The 26687-nt window shown below is 45.7% G+C and overlaps 2 protein-coding genes across 6 annotated transcripts in view; both read right to left on the bottom strand.

Annotated features, from left to right (window-relative positions):
- The window catches only part of DUS1L (dihydrouridine synthase 1 like), a 31306-nt gene extending 21491 nt beyond the window's left edge, over window positions 1-9815 (bottom strand). The window contains exons 1-5 of one of the 5 annotated variants that reach the window (XM_058167007.1): window positions 9694-9815; window positions 6293-6539; window positions 5606-5714; window positions 5160-5210; window positions 4327-4439 (exon numbers count right to left, since the gene is read on the bottom strand). In XM_058167007.1, coding sequence (XP_058022990.1) covers window positions 4327-4439; window positions 5160-5210; window positions 5606-5714; window positions 6293-6532 — 513 coding nt within the window. In that variant the 5' untranslated portion in view covers window positions 6533-6539; window positions 9694-9815. Of the gene's footprint in view, window positions 1-4326; window positions 4440-5159; window positions 5211-5605; window positions 5715-6292; window positions 6540-8087; window positions 8493-8589; window positions 8876-9382; window positions 9567-9693 lie in introns of those variants that run through there. The other 4 variants (XM_058167004.1, XM_058167005.1, XM_058167006.1 and 1 more) reach the window with 4 other exon arrangements.
- A 13786-nt stretch (window positions 9816-23601) lies between these two features.
- FASN (fatty acid synthase) overlaps window positions 23602-26687 on the bottom strand; it is a 55767-nt gene continuing 52681 nt past the window's right edge. Inside the window, exons 41-43 of the mRNA XM_058169338.1 lie at window positions 26400-26498; window positions 25983-26234; window positions 23602-25133 (exon numbers count right to left, since the gene is read on the bottom strand). Of these exons, the coding sequence (XP_058025321.1) occupies window positions 24996-25133; window positions 25983-26234; window positions 26400-26498 (489 nt within the window). The 3' untranslated portion in view covers window positions 23602-24995. The remainder of the gene's footprint in view (window positions 25134-25982; window positions 26235-26399; window positions 26499-26687) is intronic.

The raw sequence follows: 26687 nt of genomic DNA, 5'->3' as shown, positions 1-26687 counted from the left end.
TACCGTATATACTCGAGTATAAGCCGAGTTTTTCAGCACGTTTTTTGTGCTGAAAAGCGCCCCCTCGGCTTATACTCGAGCCAAGCCGTTCAGCCCTTCCTCTTGCAGCGAGTCCTTTCTACCGCAGGCAGCTAGCTCTCGTTAGTGCGCGCATGCGTCTTATTCCTATGTGGACACACGCCAAGACACCCCTCACGCACAATTACCCGCTAGTTATAATTGTTGACAGCGTTGACAGAGAGGGCACGAGGGAGGGGCGAGCCAAGGCAGGGGACCCCGACCGAAGAGTTATAATTGTTGACAAATACACACGCAGGGAGCGAAGAGTGAAACCCCTCCCGGGTTTCAAGCGAAGGAAGGAGGCGCCTGGCTACACACCCGCCCCTTCAAAGAAATAGCTGGCATTCCTCGCGGGTGGTGCGGTAGCACACACACACACACACACACACACACACACGCCGCCTCCTAAATTCATTTCCCCCACCCCACCCCACCCCTTTTTTCTTGGCTGCTTCTTCTTTTTCTCCCTCCCCCCCCCCGGCGCCGCAGGCCGTCTAGGGCTCTCCTTACCCAGCCCGTGCAAGTGCGGTCAGCTGCCAAATCGCACGTTTCCTCTCCTCCCACTGAGGAGGTTTCAAGCTCTGGATTTAAATACAACCGAAAGGGGACGCTGGGGCTACAAACAAGACAGGGGAGGGGAGGGGAGGGGGGAAGGGGAAAGGGACGGAGGGAGGGAGGGGAGGTCGAGGGGAAGCGCATGAAACTTGTCAGGTAAAACTCAACAGGCAAGGGCGGAAAAAAACAGGAACTGGGAAACGCCCCAACTAGGGAGAAAAGGGAAGGTGGTGTTTTTAAAAAAAACCAAAAGCGCCGAAACCCAGCGACGGAACCTTTTTCAAAACCGGCTGCCGAGCCGAGAAGTGACGGACGGACGGACGGCCGACTCGCGAGGCCAGAAGGTAGCCCAGCCGCCCCTCGTCAGGCTTTTCTCAGTTACTGCGGCCCCGCTCTCCCTCCCTTCCGTAGCGGTTTAGCAGGGCTGCTTTGGAAGAGCCTTAAACGGGGCCGTCCTCAGCCACCCTCCCTTCCCCTTCCTTCGAGCCTCCAGCTCCAGCAGCAGTCTATCCCGGTGGACGAACGCCTCCCGTTTTGCCTTCCTGGAGCCTAGCCGGCCCCGCTCTCCCTCCCCTCCGTAGCGGTTCAGCAGGGCTGCTTTGGAAGAGCCTTAAACGAGCCCGTTCTCAGCCGCCCCTCCCCTTCCCCTTCCTTCGAGCCTCCAGCTCCAGCAGCAGTCTATCCCGAAGTAAGAATCCGGCCCGTCTACCTTCCCGGAGACTGGCCGACCCGATCTCCCTCCCTTCTCTAGCGGGGCAGGTGTCTAGGGCTAAAGAACCTTGAGCTCCACCGCCCCCCTCTCCCTTCCCCTTCCTTCGAGCCTCCAGCTCCAGCAGCAGTCTATCCCGGTGGACGAACGCCTCCCGTTTTGCCTTCCCGGAGCCTAGCCGGCCCCGCTCTCCCTCCCCTCCGTAGCGGTTCAGCAGGGCTGCTTTGGAAGAGCCTTAAACGAGCCCGTTCTCAGCCGCCCCTCCCCTTCCCCTTCCTTCGAGCCTCCAGCTCCAGCAGCAGTCTATCCCGAAGTAAGAATCCGGCCCGTCTACCTTCCCGGAGACTGGCCGGCCCGATCTCCCTCCCTTCTCTAGCGGGGCAGGTGTCTAGGGCTAAAGAACCTTGAGCTCCACCACCCCCCTCTCCCTTCCCTTTCCTTCGAGCCTCCAGCTGCAACAGCAGTCTATCCCGTGGATCCCAGCAGTCTATCCCGTGACGAACGCCTGCTTTGCCTTCCGGAGCCTAGCCGGCCCCGCCTCCTCCCCTCCCCTCCGTAGCGGCTCAGCTGGGCTGCGAGCCCCGCCTCGGTCGCCTTCGCCTGCCCTTTGCTGGCCTCGCCTGGGCAGGGCTGGGCAGAGCCGGTGACATCACCTCCACCGCCCACCGTTGCCGCCCGCCGCCGCCGCCGCCGCCGCCGCTGCTCGCCTCCCGCCCTCCTCCGCCTCCTCCAGCAGCCAGCAGCGTGGCGGGCGCTCGGCGCGGCAGGGCCGGGCTGGCGACGGCCTCCTGGCGGCAGCAACGGCGGCGGCAGCAGCATCAACAGCACCAGCAGCACCAGCGGCTCCCGCAGCAGCCCCCGCAGCCGCCTCCTTCCCGGGCGCCACCTGCATGAGCCACCGCAAAGGCGACAAGCCGCCCCATCAGCATCCAGGAGCACATGGCCATCGACGCCTGCCCAGGTCCCATCCGCCCCATCAAGCAGATCTCCGACTACTTCCCGCGTTTCCCCGGCCTCCCGCCGCCGCTTTGCTCAGCCGGAGCCTCCTCTCTCTCTCTCTCTCACACACACACACACACACACAGAGACTTCTAAAGTGGGTTTAATGATATTAGAGACCCTTATTGCCCTGCCAAAAAAAAAAAGAGCCACCCCAACGCCTATGAAAATTAACCTTCTCTTCCAAGAGACACTGTGCAGGGTATTTTCACTGTTGGTGTGCATACAGGCTTAGATTTGTGCTGGGTTCTTAGTACTTAGAGCACTGACCTTCAGAGGCACCCTGGTCCCTTGGAAGCTAAAGGAGGACTCATTTTCATGCTTGCAGTGTTCAATTTGGGAAGGGCATCCAAAGAAGTGGTAGATCCTTGTGTGTCCAATCACACTTAGCCAATAAAAATTCTATTCTATTCTATTCTATTCTATTCTATTCTATTCTATTCTATTCTATTCTATTCATTTTATTTTGTCAAATACATATTAAATAATTATATAAATATAAGCATGAATTGAATACATAAAAGGAATACAACTAAAGGGAACATTAGGACAGGGACGGTAGGCACGCTGGTGCTCTTATGCACGCCCCTTACAGACCTCTTAGGAATGGGGTGAGGTCAATACTAGATAGTCTTTGGTTAAGGCTTTGGGGATTTTGGGAAGAGACCACAGAGTCAGGGAGCACATTCAGGCATTAACAACTCTGTTACTGAAGTCACATTTTCTGCAATCTAGATTGGAGAGGTTCACTTTAAGTTTGAATCTATTGTGTTCTCGTGTATTGTTGTGGTTGAAGCTGAAGTAGTCATTGATAGGAAGTACATTGTAGCAGATAATTTTATGAGCTATGCTCAGGTCATACCAAAGGCGGCGTAGTTCTAAATTTTCTAAAGCTGGGAATCCTCCTTCCCCCTTTTGCACTTTTATTGTTTTTCGTTCAAATAAATATTCATGTTATTTTACTTGGCTCTATCTTTATTTTTTACATTGACCAGTAGCTGCCTCATTTCCCACCCTCGGCTTATACTCGAGTCAATAGTTTTTCCCAGTTTTTGTGGTAAAATTAGGTACCTCGGCTTATATTCGGGTCGGCTTATACTCGAGTATATACGGTAATTCTATAATGTTGGTTCTAAACCCAAATAATTGTTATGTTAGTAGTAAATGTTAACTGACTTAATAATGTAATGAGGAATAATCACAGACCAAGATAGTTTCATTTAACCAACAGACTGGACAACTGCAGGGAATTTCTAAACAACAACAAAAAGGAGTAGAATTTGCATACCTTGGTAGAATATTTACTAAGGTTTAGAAAATGGAGAGGAAATGTTAAAATATGTAAATGCTGGCAGCGAGACCATGTTTCTGGTGTAGGACTGAATGCTTGTTGGAACAAGCAAAATTTACTATGAGTAATAGCATGCATTTGCCTACTTCAATGAGAATTGGCTATGTCAAGAAAAACATGGAAACAAGTTAAATGCAGGGGGAAAAGGATTACTTAAAAAGCAAGGGTGGTAAAATAAGAACAGATGTGGTCAAGAATTAATGAGTAGTTAACAAATGTGGGCTGAACACCAAAGTGAATAATTGTATGAAAAAATATGCTAATATGGTTTGATCATGTATAGAGAGAATGAATATCAAATAGCCAAACCAATACATATAAGTGAACAAACTTAGAAGAAAACTGAAAAGTAACAGTTGAATAAATTTTATGTCATTCTCAAAAAGACAGAAGTTGGATCAACTAAAGGCAATGTATGAAACTATGCAGATGCGGTGAAAGCAGGGGATTTTCAAGGATAAAATGTGAAGAAATAGAATGAACAGTATCAGTGTAAATTAACATTTTCTCATATTTGATTTATGTCTTGGTTTACATTTCCCTTCCTGCTTTTCTGAACTTTGCGTAACAGTTAAGCTGAAAGAGAATAGCATGATACATATGTACATATACTTATAATTAATACGTCAAAACACAGTAATGAATTCCTTACTTGACAACCAGATTTCTCCAGCAATTGAGCATATTTCACAGTTTTACTAATTTCTGGGAAAACACGGATTTTGCATGTAACAGGTACAGAGAGCTTTTCATTAGCCATTGCAACTGGAAAACAAGAGAAAGAAACTGGCTGAATCCAGAAGTTACATTACTAGGAGAACAAATAACTGCAATCCCACTTTCTGGTACTCTGCGTACATTAACTGCATAGCATATATTGCTGCATGTATATATCGTTACAGGAATAAATAACTACTAGTCCCTACTGTCTCTGTGTGGGTCAATTCTACATTTGCAAAAAGGTTCTGTTGATGAAAGAACTATCTATAGTGGATGGATAATGCTGTGTCAGTGACCCCAAAGCAATGAGTGTACTTTAAAAAATATGAGCCAAAGGCCTACCATATTCACTGCTGCACCTTTTCAACTCAGGGTCTCTTCTGTCCTGCATTGGGCAATTAGGAATCAGCTGTCAGTTCTGTTTTATTTTATCGTATTAGCTGTAGCCACCTTCTTCTAGTCATAACCAGCAAGACAGCACATCCACAACTTTGTATGCAGCAGAAGAATGGGGATAGAGTCTAGTTAACTGTTGCTGGAATTACCCTGCATCCAGCAAACCCTATAGAATTATTTTTAGTTGTATTGTCAAGACAGAGGGACCAGTTACCAAAATCTATGTTTATAGCTTGCTGTGTCATCCAAAGAGGATGGGTGCAGTGTTATGAATGAATCTTTACGCAGGAGCCGCAAGGACAAATATAATGCATTTTGGTTCTATTCTCCTCCAATCCCACCCAATGCTCAAGAACTTTCAGGACTTACTCATTCTCTGGAGAAGGTCCCACTCCTCTTGCAGGAATGCTCCATAGTGACCTGAAAGAAAATCCGAAGAATTATGGCCTAACAGGAACTGGCCCAATGTTAGATACACAAAATAGCCACAGCAGTAGACAGTTTTTTTCCTCTCTTCAGGCTCAAGAATAAAGATGGAGAACATATTGGAGAAATAAAAAGATTAATTTGAGGGAAAAAAGAAATGACAAATTAGACTACAAAAAAATGACTGCGCATGGCAAGCATAGAGGAAGTAGAAGATAATTTACAAGATGGCTTTTCCTAGAGAGTTCACAATTACAAGCATTTGTTTATGTAGTCAGAGGGAATTAGGCTGGACCTGATGGCACTTTACTAACTCATTCCTTTCAAGGGAGGCTGGTCCTGTATCAATGAATGAAATTTTGTGGCCTAAAATTCCAGTTTATGCATACCTCTTTTTGCAATCATCTGAGGACACCCCAGATTCAGGTCAACTGCATCACAGTAGTCTTGAGCTAACAAGGCAGCCTCGACAAACACTTCTGGATCATTGGCACAGAACTGTAAAAGAGATATATAAACCAAATAGTAAGCTAGCATTTATTTTAACATCAAAATAACAGAAGCATTCAACACATTTATAAAAGAATAGGTCACTATCCTATGAAACACCTTATGTATTGTGTTATTAAGTATGATAAAATATTTTATATACTTGTTCCCCCCACCCAATCTAAATAATATTGTTGTTGTTGTGACTACCTGACAAGATCTGATTATAACTTTCCAGTTAAAAACTCTCTGATTCATCATGACAGCATTCCTTTTTCCCACAACTATCACTATGTTGGATAAGTTGACTGGGAGAGTGATTGGTCAAAAGTCATCTAATGAGCATGAGTGACTGAGGATGAGCTTGAACCTAAGTTTTCTTTGTCTTAGTCCAACATCTTAATACTTATATCACACATGCTGAGATTACAATTCTTATCACTACAATTCTTATGGAAATAAGTCCTTGAGTAGGTGCATTAATTATTTTAAAATTAATTCTGAAATATTTATTGTTACACAATACAGAAAAATGTATTGCACAACAAAGATATGGAAGCCCATTGAAATCATCTGGTCAGTATTACCTGTACAATCAAAGGTCTGTCCTCAGGGCACACTTCACAATACAAGTTTTCCTTACGATAATTGGCATCTCTGACAAAGACCTGAGCATGCAGCATAGGAGTATAACATAGGTGGGCCCCATGACGGCGACTTAACAGTCTCCAAGCCAATTCGCTTTGATCCACCATGGGCGCAACCACAAAACGGGCCTCTCTCAGTGTGTTTTTCCAAAATTCATAGCCCTTGAGTTTGGGCATCATCCTTTCACTGGAAAGAAATATGAACAGTAAATGTTAGTATCCTCTTATTCATCTTAGAAAGTTATTATATTATACATTAACTGTATTCAACAACTGACTTTTCACATGGTACCCATTTACTATTGCAATCTATTATTTGTGTTGTTCTTAAGACCTACATACAATAGTCAAATGCTCAACACTGAGCATTCAAAAGAAAAAAAGTTAGAGTTCTGTTGTACACTTAAAAGTATATTTGTTGCTGTTGCTAAGACAATAAATCGTGTCCGAATCTTTGCAACTTCATGGACCACAGCATGCCAGATCACCCCCACCCCCAATCCCCCACTGTCTCCCTGAATCTGCCTAAATGATACTCACTGCCTCAATACTATCTTATCTTCTGCCGTCTCCTTCGCTTTTTGCCTTCAATTTATCCCAACATTAGGATCTTTTCCAGTAAGTCCTCTCTTCTCATTTGGTGGCCAAAGTATTTGAGATTTAGTTTCAGTATCTATCCTTCCAAAGGACAGTCAGGGTTGATTTCCTTAATATATATTTAGGATTACTGTATATAAAAACTAGAATGGAATGCAATGGAATGGAATAGGAATAGAATTAGAATAGAGTAACAGAGATGGAAGGGATCTGGGAGATCTTCTAGTCCAACTCTCTGCTCAGGAGTGGTGGCAAACCTGTGGCACGCAGAGCCCTCTCTGTGAGCATGCATGCTGTCACCCCAGCTGTTTCAGGTCTCTGCCATGCATGCAGCGTGCCTCCCACCGGCCAGCTGGTCTTCGGGTCTCTGCCACGCATGCGTGAGACATGGGCGCACATGCACGTCTGCAGTTTGGGTGGGGTGCTGACACATGCGCAGGATGCCTGCATGCATGGGCCCGCGCCTTGCAGTTTGGGCATGTGCGCGCACTTTGGGCACTCAAGTGCTCAAAAAGTTCGCCATCACTGCCCTATACCATTTCAGACAAATGTTTGTCTAATCTCTTCTTAAAAACTTCTGGTGTTGGAGCATTCACAACTTCTGGAGGTAAGTTGTTCCGCTGATTCATTGTTCTGTCAGGAAATTTCTTCTTAGTTCTAGGTTGCTTTTCTCCTAGATTAGTTTCCATCCATGGCTTCTTCTCCTGCCCTCAGGTGCTTTGGCACATAAGCTTAACTTCCTTTGTGGCAGCCCCTGAGATATTGGAACACTGCTATCATGCCACCCCTAGTCCTTTCTTTTCATTAAACTAGACATACTCAATTCCAGCAACTGGAATGTTTTAGCCTTTATGTTTTAGCCTTCAGTCACCTAATCATCTTTGTGGCTCTTCTCTGCACTCTTTCTTGAGTCTCAACATCTGTTTTACATCATGGCAACCAAAAATGGATGCAGTATGCCAATTGTGGCCTTACCAAGGCATTATAAAGTGAAATTAACACTTCATGCAATCTTGATTGTATCTATTAATGCAGCCTAGAATGTGTTGGTTTTTTTGGCAGCTGCAACACACTGCTGACTCATATTTAAGTGAATGTCCACTACATAGTAACTATATTATTTAAATTATATACTTACCATTTGTTAACAAAATTGCTGAACAGCAAGGATTCTATAGTTTAGGATACATTTCTTACAATTTTTATATTCTATGATTACTATTTTATGATTCTGTATCTCCTGCTTTATAATGCTACAACATACCACGTTTTATTTTCCTTACTTGGTAATCTAACTTGCCCTACCAGAGTTTATTAATTTTATCTTGAGAATTAAGATCAAATTAAAACAATGCTAACAAGAAAAACAGCCCTATTAAACACTTCTATCTTCTTGTCTGCAAGGAAACCAGATCTGCCAGATCAAAGCTTAAATATAAGTGACAAGTGAGTTATTTCCTCCTCAGCTATGTTTCTTGTGTGTGAAATTCACATATTTTGCAATTATTTTGCAATACAGAGGAATTATTGAGTCTGTCATTTGCACCTCTATAACTGTCTGGTTCGGTTCTGCAACTCAACAAGAAAAACACAGACTTCAGAGGATAATTAGAACTGCAGAAAAAATAATTGCTACCAACCTGCCTTCCATTGAGGACCTGTATACTGCAAGAATCAAGAAGAGGGCCGTGAAAATATTTACAGACTCCTCGCATCCTGGACATAAACTGTTTCAACTCCTACCCTTAAAACGACGCTATACAGCACTGCACACCAGAACTAGACACAAGAACAGTTTTTTCCCGAAGGCCATCACTCTGCTAAACAAATAATTCCCTCAACACTGTCAGACTATTTACTGAATCTGCACTACTATTAATCGTTTCATAGTTCCCATCGCCAATCTCTTTCCACTTATGACTGTATGACTATAACTTGTTGCTGGCAATCCTTATGATTTATATTGATATACTGACCATCGTGTTGTAAATGTTGTACCTTGATGAACGTATCTTTTCTTTTATGTACACTGAGAGCATATGCACCAAGACAAATTCCTTGTGTGTCCAATCACACTTGGCCAATAAAAAATTCTATTCTATTCTATTCTAAAATTCTATTAGTTTCTCCCCCCCACCTCCGCACATATTTCTATTTAGGGAGAAACAGAAAACCCTGTTATCTGATAAACGACAGAGCTGGCGTATCATTTTTACAAGGCGAGGAAACCAATCTCAATATGACCGGATTACCTTTTGATGGTGGCAGAGCATTAGTCTATACTAGATCTAGCGGGGAAAGCCAGCCAGCTTGTATAGGAAAGACTTCCTAGAATTATTTATCTAAGAGAGGAAAGAGCGAGGGGCTCAGTGTCGGTGCCTTGTGGTCTCCATACGGCAAGTGGAGCCCATGCCGGCTTCCATCTAGATTCACCTTTTAGAAAAGCGGCGGCGGCGGAAAGGCGCTACGTTACAAAGCGGGACCCCGCTCACGGTCCTGCCGCTTGGCCAAACCAGCCCAAGCCCCGAGCTCATCTCCCAGCCCTGCTCTTCAAAGAGGGCAGCCCTCTGTAATAAAAACCAGGCCAGGAGCCCAACCCGCCTCCCCTTCTCCGGCGCCTCAGCCCCCCCTCCACCACCACCCCGGCCCGAGCCCTCCTTCTGCCGGAGCCCCGATTACACCCGACCCTGAGACGCCGTGGCTAAGGCCAGGCGGGGCCGTGAAGCCCCCCTCAGAGAACGCACCAGTCATTTCAGTCCGGCCCGCGTGGGAGGGCGTAACCTCGAACCGGCCCCCCTCGGAAACGACGGCGCGGAAGAAAGAGACCGGGCGGCTTCTTGCCGGCCGCCCGGCAAAGGCTCCCTCCTCTGCCGGAAGGAAAAACGAGGAGAGGAACTTCCTGCCTTTATCGCGGGGCGATACTTCTTACACTTAGCAAGGGTCTTAGGGCTTAAATTTGTGTTTTAGCGCGAAGTGAATCCAGGCGATTGGATTAGTCAAGGACATCAACGGTTAAACGAGAGGAGCCATAATTCCCCGTTCCTTCCCAGCTCCCTGAAAGTTATAGAGTCGCTCAGTACTGAGCTGAGGAAAGTCGGCTTCCCCGGAGGAGAGAATTGACGAAAAGAAATGTAGGGTTAGGGTTAGGTTTACGGGGAAAGACTCTGTAGAGATTCTCAGTCATCCAGGTTATGGTTGTCCCAAAGGTGCTTTTGCTGGAGGCAACTGGACTTCTACTCTACAGACCATATAGTTGGTCACCACACTAAAAAAGACGTTCAGACTCAAGAAAAAGTGCAGAGGAAAGCAACCAGGATGATTAAGGGAGTGGAGCAGTGGTGAAATCCAATTTTTTTTGCTACCGGTTCTGTGGGCATGGCTTGGTGGGTGTGGCATGGGAAGGATATTGCAAAATCTCCATTCCCACCCCACTCTGGGGCAAGCCAAAGGTGCCATTAGCCGGTTCTCCGAACTACTCAAAATGTCCGCTACCAGTTCTCCAGAACCTGCTGGATTTCACCCCTGCAGTGGAGACTAAAACATATGAAGAATGGTTACAGGAACTGGGCATGGCTAGTCTATTGAAGAAAGGACCAGGGGAGACATAATAGCCATCTTCCAATACTTGAGGGGCTTCCACAGAGAGGAGGGGTCAAGCTGTTTTCCAAAGCACTTGAAGGTTAGACAAGGAATAATGGATGGAAACTGACCAAGGAGAGATTCAACCTAGAAATGAGGAGAAACTTTCTGACAGTGAGAACAATCGACCATGGAACAGCTTGCCTTCGGAAGTTGTGGAGGCTTCATCATTTGAGACTTTCAGAGAAAAGTTTGGATTGCCATTTGTCATAAATGATGTAGGGTCTCCCGCCTGAGCAAGCGGTTGGACTGGATGACCTATACGGGCCCTTCCAACTCTGTTAAAACATGTGTTAAGACTTTTAGCTATGCAATTTGGGATGAACACTCTTTGAATGATGTGGGAGTAGAAATGGATTTCCAAAGAAAAAAATTGCAGGTTACAGGAACCAGGAGCACTACTTAAGTGACCCTGAAGACACAAATTAACCTCCAAGTGCTTCAAAGACCCTCTAAAAGGATGCAAATGACCAGCTGTCTGTAAGGAATATAAATCCTTCCATTCCCCACTGTCCTGTCAAGAGCTGAAGAAGCTTCTTGGATGAGAAGTGAAATGTCTTCAAAGGAAAAAATAAGTCCAGTTGCCTCCAGAAAAAGCACCTTTGGGGGAAAGTCTCATTTAGTGGTCTGCTGAAAAGTCACCCAGGATCTCTCCTGACTCCGTTTCAGGTCACTTCGGCCTTATCACTTAATGGGTGGCAAAGACCGTCAGATTTTATACTCTTTTGAGGTTGCTTTTCAACAGCATGGAGAAGAGGAGGAAATGCTCCTCTATCTTGGTAACAGCTGACAAAAGTCTCAGGCTGGGGCAAAGATCAAGGCAATATCCTAGGGGCAAAGCAGAAATATAATCTTCCCCAGAACATTTTGTAGCATGGCCAGGATCAAGTTAGAACGGGATAATATAGGTGCTCCTCAATGTACAACCACAACTGAGCCCAAAATTTATGTTACTAAGTGAGACATTTGTTAAATGAATTTTGCCCCATTTTATGACCTTTCTCGCCACATGAATTACTGCAGTTGTTAAATTAGTAACGCAGTTGTTAAGTGAATCTGGCTTTTCCGTAGGCTTTGCTTGTCAAAAGGCTACAAAAGGTGATTACATGACCCCCCAGGGGGTCAGAAAAATGAGTCAGTTGTCAAGCTTCTGAATTTTGATCACAAGATCATGGGAATGCTACTGTGGTCATATGTGCCGAAGAAGCCCACCATCAAGGAACTGAATGACTACAGACCAGTTGCTTTAACATCTGTAGTCATGAAAACCTTTGAGAGGCTAGTGCTTTCCTACCTGAAAACCATCACGGATCCGCTGTTAGACCCCTTGCAATTTGCATACCGAGCAAATAGATCAACAGATGATGCTGTTAATATGGCTCTGCACTACATCCTACAACATCTTGAGTCTCCAAAGACCTATGCAAGGTCTTTTTGTAGACTTTAGTTCAGCATTCAATACCATCATTCCAGACACTCTCCTAACTAAGCTAAACCAGCTACAGGTACCGGAACAGGCTTGTAAGTGGATCACAAGCTTCCTAACAAACAGGAAGCAGCAGGTGAAGCTAAGCAAGATCACATCAAATACCTGTACAATTAGCACAGGGGCCCCCCAAGGCTGTGTGCTCTCACTACATATCTCTGTATACCAATGACTGCATCTCCAATGATCCATCAGTTAAGCTACTGAAGTTCGCAGATGACACAACAGTGATTGGTCTCATTCGAGACAATGACGAATCCGCATATAGACGTGAGGTCGAACGACTAACCTTGTGGTGCAACCAAAACAATCTGGAACTGAACACACTCAAAACCGTAGAAATGGTGGTAGACTTTAGGAGAAACCCTTCCATACTTCCACCTCTCACAATACTAGACAACACAGTATCAACAGTAGAAACCTTCAAATTTCTGGGTTCTATCATATCGCAAGATCTCAAATGGACAGCTAACATCAAAAACATCATTAAAAAAGGACAACAAAGAATGTTCTTTCTGCGCCAACTCAGTAAGCTCAAACTGCCCAAGGAGCTGCTGATCCAATTCTACAGAGGAATTATTGAGTCTGTCATTTGCACCTCTATAACTGTCTGGTTCGGTTCTGCAACCCAACAAGAAAAACACAGACTTCAGAGGATAATTAGAACTGCAGAAAAAATAATTGCTACCAACTTGCCTTCCATTGAGGACCTGTATACTGCACGAATCAAGAAGAGGGCCGTGAAAATATTTGCAGATCCCTCGCATCCTGGACATAAACTGTTTCAACTCCTACCCTCAAAACGACACTATAGAGCACTGCACACCAGAACAACTAGACACAAGAACAGTTTTTCCCCGAAGGCCATCACTCTGCTAAACAAATAATTCCCTCAACACTGTCAGACTATTTACTGAATCTGCACTACTATTAATCGTTTCATAGTTCCCATCACCAATCTCTTTCCACTTATGACTGTATGACTATAACTTGTTGCTGGCAATCCTTATGATTTATATTGATATATTGATCATCAATTGTGTTGTAAATGTTGTACCTTGATGAACGTATCTTTTCTTTTATGTACACTGAGAGCATATGCACCAAGACAAATTCCTTGTGTGTCCAATCACACTTGGCCAATAAAAAATTCTATTCTATTCTATTCTATTCTATTCTATTCTATTCTATGTATGTGAAAATATGAAAAACGGTCACAAGTCATTTTTTTTCAGTGCCATTGTAGTTTTGAACGGTCACTAAATGAACTGTTGTAAATTGAAGATTACCTGTAGTTTTGCTCACTCAGTTCTGAGGTGACTGTTTTGTTGGCATGTGAAATGTTCATGTCCTGTATGCAGTACGATAGAAAGAATCTCCCAATAGTGTGCCAAATAAAGGATAAGTCTTTTTATTAAAAAGTATTTACTTTTATAGTTTACATCAGGGGTAGTCAATCTTTTTATACCTACCGCCCACTTTTGTATCTCTGTTAGTAGTAAAATTTTCTAATCACCCACCGGTTCCACAGTAATGCACTGTTCTGTCTCCGTCCTCACTTTGGAGTAACGAGCTGGCCTATAGCCAGTGAGTTCACGGCTCCTATCAGTCCTCGCCGAGAAAACGCAGCTGCCTGCCAAAAAGTTCAAACAGATTAAGACTTCAGCTCACTTCGACATGGTTCAGCTAATTTGCTTCCTATGGAACTGAGAGTAGTCCCAAAGCTCCTTATATATCCTGTGGGGTGGGGCTCCTGCCCCTTTGATGACGCCGCCTCTCTAATCTTCTGAAGTGCGGGTCGATCCAGGCTTGATTAGTATGATTATCAGCTGCGTCTGAAGGCGTAGCCTGAGGAAGGGAGGAATCGGGATGTCAGCCTCATTACGTCCTCCGACTGGCCTGGTTTTGACTCCTGGAGCCGGGGCAAAGGAATCTGTTGTGTCTCGCTCGCTTTCACCGCAGCCGGGTCCCTCTTATCTGCTGCCGAACGCTGAGGAATGTCCTGGCATGCCTCCAGGCCCCAGCCCTGGCACTATGCCCAGACAGACCGAGCAAGACGAAGGGCCTGACGTGCCCCCAGCCCTGGCTCCATGCCCAGGCAAACGGAGCAACTAGACCCCTCCCCCTCCCCCACAGCATGTGAGCCTGAGGAATGTGAATTACCAACAGCTGGAGCCTGGAGAGATCCTCGCTTCAGGAGAATTGATAGGCGATGTCAGCAAAAGGAAGGGAGGGGCAGGCCTGGATAAGTGCTGAGTCATGGAGCCAGACCCCATGGCCTATATAAAGGATCTGCTTTCTGGCATTCTCTGAGTCAGGCAAAGTCTACCTTGGATTTCTGAAGTCACTTCCTGGTCTCCTGCCTGCCTTGAGAACTTTGCTAGGACTTTGGCAGAGCTGCAGAGGCACGCCTGATACGGACTTCCCCGACCCGGCCGTCAGCAGAAGAGTGGGACACGACAGAATCGGTGCTTCTGAGGTAAGCCTTACCGGCCCTTCCCCCTCACTCTCAGAGTCACTTTCGGGCATGGGGCCAGGTTCGGGGGCTGGAGCCACAACACGCACCGTGTATCGTCTGCGCATCACTCTTGTGCATCGTGGATTGGGTTTGCGGGGGGGGCCAGCTACCAGCTCTGCTTGTCTGTTACAGCTGGGTGGTGTGGGGGGAGATGCATGAGCTATTCTGGGACGAGGCTGTTTGCGGTTGCACTATAGTGCCATTTAGTTTCACTTACGTAACGTGAACTAAAGTTATGCGCGGGCGATACAAATAGTATATTTTCAGAAATTTAAATTGTCATGGGGAATTTTATGAAAACCTAATGAAAATGTTTTTAAATAATGGTATGAATTTTTTTTTAAAAAGTCAATTAAATTAAAAAAAAGGAAAGTGCTTCAGTATCAGACAAAATTCCTACCACCCACCATGAAAGCTGGAACGCCCACTAGTGGGCAGTAGGGACCAGGTTGACTACCACTGGTTTACATAATCAGAGAAGTATTTCAACCACAAACTTCAGTATAATGATGATGCAGCATTGGCAACTATTCCATTTCCTTAGCTTACTGCTTCATTTTTATATTCGTGATATCATTAGCCATAGCACTGGATTCTTTTTAAATCTGTGCTGTTCGAGCCTAACCTTTTGATGATTCACTCTAATTGCTGGGATGAATAGTCTTACTTTGACATGGGAGACAAGAGAGGATGTGGCTAGTGACTGGAAGCAGAAGCAGCAGACCTGAAATGCTTACTTTGTTATTTTTAGGGGCTTTGGGGAGAATTGGGAGCAAAACGATATCATAAACATTTCAGGCCTGCCCATTTCAGGAGGCTCTGAGGACACACATAGTGTACTAAAGTCTACAGGTTTGTAATCCCTGATTTATTGTCAAGAAACCCTATTGCCAATAAATGCTGACATTAAGGGACAGTCAGATCTAATGATGAACCCTGTGCCTCATACTCTACTGTCCATTGTGCTTGCAGGCTGAAATCATAGCACCAGATAAAGTGTAATTTGTAAAGTATAACCTCTCTTTTATACATTCTATTTTAGGTCTCATGACTTCTATATCAAGTCAGGACTTACCTCGGGAGCACCGGCTTCCCTGGCTCAGCTCCAGGAGCCAGAGGCAGGCCAGGTGGAAGAGATAATGAGGCCTCCGTCCCCTGACTCTCCCCCCCTAGGCCACACCTCCAGACCCAGCTGATGGCAATCAGGCCTGGCTGGACCCTAGGTTTCGTAGGCAGGAGAGGCAGGAACAACAGAAGCAGGCGTGGGGCAGGCCTAGGAAGTGCTGAGTCATGGAGCCACACCCCACAGGATATAAAGGCAGCAAGAGCTGCTGTGCCTCTTCGTAGCAGGCAAATTAACTGCTTAACTAAGAGCTGAAGTACTGTTCGTTCCTGGGTGACTCATCGGCGTCGAGGGAGATAACAGAGACACTTGGCAGACGCTCGCTGGTTTGCTACCAGAGCTTATAGTGCCGGCTAATTAAGCCATCGCTCAGATAGAGGTAAGGGGAGACAGAACAGTTGGTAAGATTTTGTCTGATAAGATTTTTGTCCGATTACAGCTACAATTTAGACTGGAATTTCTGTTGCTAAGTGATACATCACTGCATCACTTAGCAATAGCACTTAACTTACATACCGCTTCACAGTGATTTACAGCCCTCTCTAAGCGGTTTACAGAGTCAGCATATTGCCCACAACAATCTGGGTCCTCATTTTACTGACCTCAGAAGCATGGAAGGCTGAGTCAACCTTGAGCCGATGAGATTCAAACTGCCAAACTGCTGGCAGTCAGCAGACAGCAGAAGTAGTCTGCTGTACTGCACTCTAACCACTGCACCAATGTGGCTTATCAATGGCAATCCCAGGAGTCCTGGTTGCAGTCATAACCCCAGAACTGCATGGGTCATTAAATGAGGGCCATATGGGAAGAGGCGGGACTCCAAAGCAAGCAGGCTGGCAGGTGAGAGCTGTGGATGACAGCTAAGGGTGGATAGGCAGATATAATGGGCAGCACTACCCAAACGTAGGTGGGTGTGCAGGTGTCCCAGGGGGCAATATAGAGTGTAGGCAGGCACTGTGGAATATGAGTGGATAAATATGGGCAGGTGCTGTGGGCAAGTGCCATAGAGTGCAGGTGGATGTGGGTGCTCAGGCAGGCAAAAAAGTGACAGGAAAATTAGCAACTTACCTGTTCACTTTGCAAGTGAAAGTCACAATCGTGATCACATAACCACAGGACACTGCAACTGTTGCCAAGCACTCAAATCACAATCATATGACCACAGGGATGCTGCAAGAGCCAGAACTTTGTGGCTAACAGCAAGTCTCCCTTATTCAGCACCATCAGCACCATCATAACTTTGAACCGTCGCTGAAATGTGTGGCTGTAACCCAAGGACTACCATACGTCCTTGCTTGATGCCTTTTAGTATGCAAAAGCAGTAGCAGCCATGGTTTGGAATACAAGGCAGGAACTTCCTGACATGTCATTGTGCTATGGGATAAGATGGGAAGATGCTGATACTTTAAAGAGAAGCCTGAAGAGGAGGCATGGTAAATTGGATTGTGGTGAAATTATTGTAAATCCATTCTGGCAAGTGGTATTATGCACTCCCTGTGAGAATTTCAAACAAACAGCTTACTCAAATACTATTTGTGACTCAACTGATTCTGACTACACAATGATTAATTTTACATTAATTTATACGCACACCCACTTAGTTGTACGTAAGAGACTGTAACGAGTGGCATTGCTGTTCTGCGCATGCGCAAGATGGCGCAAGATGGCGCCGCGCTGAAGATTCGGCTTTGGCGACTTCTGGGCTCTCCAAGGATGGCGGCGCCTGGGTCGTTCGCCTAGCCGCTTACGCCCCCCGGTCTGTTTTGTCATCTTTCTGGCAGCCGTGGGAGAGGTCTCTGGACCTTTTTGAACCCACGGCTGTTGAGAACGGGGCCAGGAGGGCGAGTGGCGGCCAGCGGCGGCCATGTTTCAGGCGCGGAGGTGGGGTGATGAGTCGGTCTTTTTTCCGGCCTGTTTTTCGGCCTGCTCTTTAACAGCGGTGTCTTGGTTTTTCCCCCGCTGCGATTCGAGCTGCAGTGGAGGTGGAGCGACGTATTTTGGCATCCCTGGCGTCCCTGGCATGTTTCATCTGCCACGAAGTTTCGGCTTTCCCGGCCTTTCTCCTGCGGCCGTAATGCGATCTCGGCGTCCTTCGATTCCTTCGGCCTCTCGGGGAGGTTCAGCCCTTTGGAAAGGCCTGGCCTCCTGGAGAGAGAGGTTTGGAGAGATATGGCCCCTGGAGTGGCTTGGACTTACTAAGGGGGCGATGGTGGTGGAGATGGAGGTGACCCCCTGGCTCATATTTCCTGGCCACATCTGGAGGCTGATGTTGAAGGATTGCGGGGCGGAAGGAGACGGAGATATTCCTATTCTTGTTCTCGGCCTGTCTTTCCCTTTTTTTTTTTTTTTTACATTTATATCCCGCCCTTCTCCGAAGACTCAGGGCGGCTTACAGTGTGTAAGGCAATAGTCTCATTCTATTTGTATATTTTTACAAAGTCAACTTATTGCCCCCCCAACAATCTGGGTCCTCATTTTACCTACCTTATAAAGGATGGAAGGCTGAGTCAACCTTGGGCCTGGTGGGATTCGAGCCTGCAGTAATTGCAGGCTGCTGTGTTTTAATAACAGGCTATCTTACAGCCTGAGCCACCACGGCCCATAATAATCCCTTGATTATTGCAATGTCATCTATGCCTCTCCCTGGCCTTTTGGGACTCTTATGGCCATTATTGGTCCTTTTTGGACTATGTGGGAGTAGATGGGAGACTCGCTTGGGGACAGCGGAGGACACTGATGGCTATTGAAGCACTCCCCACCCCCTTGTTCCATGATTTTTGGACCTGGCCTTGGACAGATTAATAGCATTTTACCCTGGATTTAAGATATTTACCGGCATGTCATCAATCGACCGGGAATATACCATCTAGACTGTCCATTGTGTTTTCACAATTGTGTTTTCATCTTATGCCTGTCCTTAATCTGGATAACCACCTTAATTTTAACATTCTTGCCAACCCGGAGATGGAGCCATTTTATCGCCGACTTCTATCTTCATGGGCTATGCGTTATTCTTCTTGTGAACTCTTGCGCCTGCGAGGTGCCCCCGCCTCGCAGAAATGGCCCTCCACATTACCAGGGCTGGCCTCAATGATGGGTTTTGGGACCCACAGAGGTGGCATGCGGCTAGAAAGAACTTGTGGGGTTTTTTAGATAGGGAATTTTTAAGGGGAGGGAGGGAAAGGGCAGGCGTCGGGGGTAACCCGTTGGGGGAGGGGCCAGTTCCTGCGTGTGCTCGCGGCAGTTTTTTAACAGGTTCGAAGGTAACGGGAGAGGATTGCGTTCCTATTTGTGAGGGTGGTTCCATCGGCATGGTAAGTGGGAGGGGCAGATATGGCGGAAGTGGGGGGTCGTATCGACTTCTGGGGGCGCGTGCTCGCTGTTTGAAAGTGATCACGCCCCCCGACCCCTCAGACTTCTCCTGTTCCCCAGGTGGTCAGGATCCTCAGAGCTTGGGCCTTCGGGTGATGTTGTGCAATGCACGGTCCGTGGTTAACAAAGCCCCCCTAATTTGTGATCTTATACAGGGGGGATCCGCGGACCTTATGGGCATTACGGAAACCTGGTTGGGCATGGAAGGGGGGGTGCCCCTTGTTGAAATGTGCCCACCAGGTTTCTGAGCATTTCATCAACCGAGGGCCCAAGGTAGGGGTGGGGGGGGTGGCGGTTGTTATAAAGGAGAATCTAGAACCGAGTGAGACCACTGTTCCTCAGATTGCCGGTTGTGACTCCCTCTTTGTGAAGTGGGGTCATAGGGGTCAGATGGGCTTGTTGGTCATGTACCTGGCTCCTTGCTGCGTGACAACAGCCCTGCTCAAGCTGTTGGAGGTGCTTGCCGGGGTGGCGGTTGAGACCCCTAGACTTATGGTCATGGGGGACTTTAACCTGCCATCTACCGGCATGTCATCAACAACGGCTCGGGAGTTCATGGTCTCCATGACAGCCTTGGACCCAACGCAAGTAGTTGATGGCCCTACCCACATTGGGGGAGGCACACTGGATTTGATTTTTATCTCTGGACAGTGGTTGAATGATCTGGATTTGGGAGATCTAGTCACCAAGCCTTTGTCATGGTCGGATCATTCTCTTCTTCGTCTGGACTTTCAGACCGCCACTCAACACCGCAGGGAGACGGGACCAATACGTTGGTTCTGTCCCAGGCGCCTGATGGACCCAGAGAGGTTCCTGACGGAGCTTGGGCAGTTTCCTGAGGGTCTAGCCCACGGCACGGCTGAAGAACTAGTCGCGGCTTGGGAACTGGCCGCGGCTGTGGCTCTAGACCGTGTCATGCCTTTGTGGCCTCTGACCCGGCGTAGGTCTCAACCAGCTCCTTGGTTCTCTGAGGAGCTGAGGGAGATGAAACGTCGAAGAAGACGCCTAGAGAGTGCTTGGAGATCCAGCCATTCGGAGGCTGACCGGACACTAGTTAGGTCTTATAGTAGGACCTACCTAGTGACACTGAGGGAAGCGAGACGTCTCTACATCTCCTTCCTCATTGCGTCGGCAGATAACTGCCCGGCTGCGCTGTTTCAGGTGACCCGCTCTCTCCTTCAACAGGGTGTGCGGGATGACCCGTTACAAGGGCGTGCCGAGGAGTTTAGTGGTTATCTATACGATAAAATCGTTCAGCTTCGGGATGGCCTGGATCAAAATTGGGTGGATCCAGGTGAGAGGTCGGAGACCCATCTTGTTGAGACTGTTTGGGATGGATTTGATCCTGTGGCTCCTGAGGACATGGACAGGTTGTTGGGGAGGTTGAATACCACCACATGTTTACTGGACCTGTGCCCCTCCTGGCTGGTACTGGCCATGCAGGAGGTGACACGAGGCTGGCTCCGGGGGATTATCAATGCTTCTTTGTTGGAAGGGGTTGTCCCTGCCACCTTGAAAGAGGCGGTGGTAAGACCCCTCCTCAAGAAGCCTTCCCTGGACCCAGCTGTTTTAGGAAATTATCGTCCTGTCTCCAACCTTCGCTTTGTGGCGAAGGTTGTAGAGAATGTGGTGGCATGTCAATTACCCCAATACCTGGATGAAACTGTCTATCTGGACCTGTTCCAGTCCGGCTTTCGGCCCGGATACAGTACGGAGACGGCTTTGGACGCGTTGGTTGATGATCTTTGGAAGGCCAGGGATAGGGGTTATTCCTCTGCCCTGGTCCTATTAGACCTCTCAGCGGCTTTTGATACCATCGACCATGGTATCCTGCTGCACCGGTTGGAGAGTTTGGGAGTGGGAGGCACCGTTTATCGGTGGTTCTCCTCCTATCTCTCTGACCGATCGCAGACGGTGTTGGCAGGGGGGCAGAGATCGACCCCAAGACGCCTCACTTGTGGGGTGCCGCAGGGGTCGATTCTCTCGCCTCTCCTGTTCAACATCTATATGAAGCTGCTGGGTGAGATCATCAGTGGTTTTGGGGTGAGGTACCAACTGTATGCTGATGATATGCAGCTGTACTTCTCCACCCCAGGCCACCCCAACGAAGCTATCAAAGTACTGTCCTGATGTCTGGAAGCCGTACGGGTCTGGATGGGGAGAAACAGGCTCAAGCTCAATCCCTCCAAGACGGAGTGGCTGTGGATGCCGGCACCCCGGTACAGTCAGCTGCAGCCGCGGCTGACTGTTGGGGGCGAATCACTGACCCCGATGGAAAGGATACGCAACTTGGGCGTTCTCCTGGATGGGCGGCTGTCTTTTGAAGATCATCTGACGGCCGTCTCCAGGAGAGCTTTCTATCAGGTCCGCTTGTTGTGCCTTGTCCACTTTCCCCGCAGCCGGGCCCGTCTTATCTGCTTCCGAACGCTGAGGAATGTCCTAGCATGCCTCCAGGCCCCAGCCCTGGCTCCATGCCCAGACAGGCCGAAGAGGAAGAAGTGCCTCCCAGCCCCAGCCCTGGCTCCATGCCCAGGCAAACGGAGCAACTAGACCCCTCCCCCTCCCCCACAGCATGTGAGCCTGAGGAAGGTCAATTACCAACAGCTGCAGACTGGAGTGACCCTCGCTTCAGGAGAATTGATAGGTGGTGTCAACAGAAGGAAGGGAGGGGCAGGCCTCGATAAGTGCTGAGTCATGGAGCCACACCCCATGGCCTATATAAAGGATCTGCTTTCTGGCATTCTCTGAGTCAGGCAAAGTCTACCTTATCTTGCTGAAGTCACTTTCTGGTCTGCTGCCTGCCTTGAGAACTTTGCTAGGACTTTGGCAGAGCTGCAGAGGCACGCCTGATTCGGATTTCCCTGACCCGGCCGTCAGTGGAGGAGTGGAACACGACACCACCTGATTCGCCAGTTGCGCCCCTTCCTTGACCGGGATGCCCTATGCACGGTCACTCATGCTCTTGTTACCTCTCGCTTGGATTACTGCAATGCTCTCTACATGGAGCTCCCTTTGAAGAGCACCCGGAGGCTCCAGTTGGTCCAGAATGCAGCTGCACGGATGATAGAGGGAACCGCTCGTGGCTCCCATGTGACACCACTCCTGTGCAGGCTGCACTGGCTACCTGTGGCCTGTCGGGTGCGCTTCAAGGTGCTGGTTACTACCTTTAAAGCACTCCATGGCATAGGGCCGGGCTATTTACGGGACCGCCTACTGCCACGGATTGCCTCCCACCAACCCGTGCATTCTCACAGAGGGACTCCTTAGGGTGCCATCCACCAAGCAATGTCGGCTGGCGACCCCCAGGGGAAGGGCCTTCTCTATGGGGGCTCCCACCCTCTGGAATGAACTTCCCCCAGGACTCCGCCAACTTCCTGACCTTCGAACCTTTCGCCGCGAGCTTAAGATATATCTATTTATTTGCGCAGGACTGGCGTAGGATTTTAGTTTTAAATTGGGGTTTTACTGTTTTAATGATATTTTAATTTGGGCCAATTTAATAAGTTTTTTAAATATGATTTTTATCTTGTATTTATTCTTGTTCTATTTTACCTGGCTGTAAACCGCCCTGAGTCCTTCGGGAGAAGGGCGGTATAAAAATCCAATTAAATAAATAAATAAATAAATAAATAAATAAATTCTATTAAAAATATTGATACCAAATAGAGTTACATGACCTTGCTGTCTTGCAATAAACAGTGCAAAAGCTATGGTTACTATTCCCTGACATCTAAGTCCCAGTAGTTGTTTTAGGTTCCAGTCTTGGCATTCGGCAAACGGAATGTAACAAGAAGCATTCAAAAGTGAGTCAGTGGCTTTTGCTAGACAATAGCTGTGGAGCAAGTGAAGATGCTTAAAAAGTGGAGTGAATGACACAAATCATGCAACCTGTGCTTATGTACTCCTTATAATGTTGTGTTAAAATGTTTTTAGAAGCAGCCAGCGGAACCCTGCATTTTAGGAATTCAGTGCAAAAGCAATTTGGAATAATCTTATGGGTAATTTATTCAGTTTTTTATTGTTTATTTGTTATGAGGCAGAATAACTTCTGATAATGTCCATTTAAAACATATTTTAATGCTGCTGGTTATAATGGTTGCCCTCAGAAGGAAATTTTCCTGTAAATACAGTTAGTCTTCAACTTACGATCACAAAGGAATTCACAATTTCCATTGCTAAGCAAGATAATTGAGTTGTGTTCCATTTTATGACCTTTTCTGGTGCAGTTGTTAAGTGAATCACTGCAGCTGTTAAATAAAGCATCTGTTTCTTAAGTGAATCTGGCTTCTCCCATTTACTTGTTGGTCAAAAGCCTCCTGGGAAGGTTACAATTTTTGTTTTTACCAGCTTTAAATATTAAAGTAAATGGAAAACACAGATTAAGATACTTGGAACTCATGTATGTGAGGTCAATCAACTACTCCAAACTGAATATATCGAGATCTATTTTTCTTTTTTTTTTAAAAAGCAAGAAAAGTAGAAGATATGTAAAAAATAGACAATGAACGATATGGCAGATTTAAAGTGTTTAATTCAAGAACAGCTGCAGAAAAAAAGATGCATAGAGTTTTTCCTAATATAAACATAAAAAGGGGGAAAAGCACAAACACAATGGCCATTTTTTTTTTCATTTTTGATTTCAAAGGACTTCTTAATTAAGAACTTAAAGCATGCATCTAGCTGCATGTCCACAGAGGATGGCTAGCCGACTCATTCTCAGCAAGTATGAAATGTATGTGCCCCGATGCTAGTAAAATAATCCAGCTGAGAAACTGGACTCTAAAGAGTTTGGAGAGGCACTACAGTTCCCCTCATTGCTGGTTTTTCAGAGTATCTCCACTGTATCATTATTGCAGCAGAAATGCACTGACTCTTCTACAATCATCTCCAACACAAAAGAGGCAAAAATAAAAGAAGAAATGTAATCAACTCCAGTAATTTTTAAATTATTTTTTACATAGGAAGTTTTGCAGATATTGAAAATCACTACCAAATTCTGCTTGAAGAATGGGGAAAGGATTCAGATTCTTGTCAACAAGAAATTCTGTAAATCACAATTCTTAAAGTGGCAAATAGGGAATAAACAAACTAAACCAAAAGTATTTTGGGAAGATGTTTATGTTAGGCTTGGAAGATTGTATATACTTAATTTATGCATTCCCAAATAAGTGAGAGGAAATATTTAAAGTTTTGCTCTCATTCTTGGCCAAAAAAGCATATATGCCCAGAATTACCATATCCTTACATCAGAACCTGAATAAAAGTTTGGCAATTTTACAAAAGAAGCCCATACTAAGCAAAGCAGTGAAAGGCTTTGCTTGTGTGGGGAACCTTCCTTTCCTGCTAAATGTCATGAGTTAAAGAATTTTTAGGGTGTTTTTTTTTAAAAAAGATGATCAAGCAGGAGAAAAGTATACTCCTAAATGGAGTATTTAATTCTTATTGTTTAGTCAGTTACAAATTAAAACAACGCACTTCTAGTAAAATAACAATGCAATAAATATCTAGACTATTTCAAGTTAAAAATAATAGGTACAAAAGAGCCTCAGTGGAATTAATGTACTATTAGTGCTACAGACTGACCCTTCACAGACATAGGTGTCTCCAAAATCAGTTGTAGCTTCCATCCTTGGTCACTGAACTTGGTTAATTCCATTTTATCCTTTGGAATACTTCTAGACAACAATACAATACAATACATAGTACAACACACACATACACATGTCTGCTCCTAATATTGTTTCTCTGCCAAATGATGTAGATTGTTGCCATCAGAATTGTTCCTTGCAACTGCGCAACAAGAATGTTAACTGTACTAGAGAGAGATGCTGATCAATAAGACTTCCTAGGCTTGGCTGTAGAGCAGATGACAAAGTTCTTGGGGTTGTTATCTAGCCTTCAGAAGTATCTAGCCTTCTCGAACACTGTCCCGAGATTCTGCTATTGAGCTGTGAATGATCCCAATGATAGATTCAGCTCCTTCTCCCTCTAGGACAGTACGATGGTCTCCTTCAACAACATGGACAAACACCTTCCCATCGCAGACCTGCAAAGGGTATAAAGATGTAGAAAAAAACATTACAAATTTCAGCCAGAAATGCTGGCTTGAGATCTTAATGTCCTTCCCTTGTAATATTGGCTCCGTTCTGTAGATTACTTATTTCTTCCCTGGATCTCTCTTAATTAGTCACAACAAAAGGAAACTCTTTTTGTTCCCGTTTTTTTCACATATCCATTCTTAGAAACCATTAAACTGTATCTTTAGCTATAGCTAATACTGGGTAGATTGTGGCTATATTTGCATCAAATCAATACAGAGAGTGGCATCATATATATTTATAGTTGCGTCAAAGTCTGGCAATGATGGAAGAGTACCAAAAAAGGGCAAGAGGGGAAAAGATACCATGTAGATCTCATCCTGTGATTCACTATTCATTCTAACTTTAATGATGAAGAAAGGGAGAATCTTTATTTTACTTTTTTTTAACCAATTATTTTTCTGTGCACTATTTAGATAAGCTTTGGTGTGATTAGCAGTCACCTAGATGCTTGCAATTATTCCATTTTGGGAATTATGGCACTTAAGAATGAAAAGTGATTGTTCTTGAAATTCTCTTAAGCACTTCAGATAAGAGTTCACAGTGATTTTGTATTCTAAATTTTCTTGGCTATCTAACTTGATTAAAATAAATTAAAAGTTATTACATCATTATTTTGGGAGAATCATGGCGTTTAGTAGGAGACGGGATGATGGATCAACATTTATACATCCTAAATTAATACGACTTATTTCTACCTGTAACACACCAGGAGTGCAGTGGATGTTTCTTTAAGATGAGAAAACCTACTAGGTAAAAAGCCACAAAACTGTGGTCATGTAATTTTTCAGACTAACCTCTGAAAGCCTGTAGTCTCCTCCAAGACCTTCTCCGTACTCATTGTGGGTCTTTGCTTTCAGCAGTGTCACATTGCCGTGATATTTGGATTCTGGTACATACTTGTCTGCTGCCTTTAGTTTGTTGTAAAAGGAAACAGCAGCAAAAGTGAGTGCCTCGTGGCTGATATCTTTGTGATTTTGAGTAATCAGGTCTGCTGCAGCATTAGCACGAGCTTCCAAATTTGGTAGGGGCAAAAGAACCTCCAGCAACTGCAAATAGTACAGATAAATATATCAATCAATCAAAGTGTTACTACAAAATACGGTGTACTTATTAAAGGGAAATACACACACACACACTTATGTAAATATATTTATGTCTACATGCATGCATACATACATTCTATAACAGTGGACAGTATCAACTACCATTACCTTATTGTACTCCATGCCAGAGAACTGCTGGACAAAGGCACACATTGCTTCTGTCTCTGTTTCACCTTCATTTCCTGGGGTTAGCTTGGCTCTGTAACTCTGGAAGTGGGGAATGATTCAAAAGGTAATTTTCATGACAAGAATTTTAAATGCACAGAACATAGTGATAAAACCCAAGAATTACAATAATTAGGAAACCACACACAAAAATGGCTATTACACTGACATAATTTCTAATCATGAACTCTCCTAGAATAGGAATATTTCCCAAAGACTCATGTGCCAAAC

Source organism: Ahaetulla prasina, chromosome 2 (genome assembly GCF_028640845.1).
Source record: "Ahaetulla prasina isolate Xishuangbanna chromosome 2, ASM2864084v1, whole genome shotgun sequence".
NCBI lineage: Eukaryota > Metazoa > Chordata > Lepidosauria > Squamata > Colubridae > Ahaetulla > Ahaetulla prasina.
Note: the sequence above shows the minus strand (reverse complement) of the source record. Positions and strands in the feature narration are given on the sequence as shown.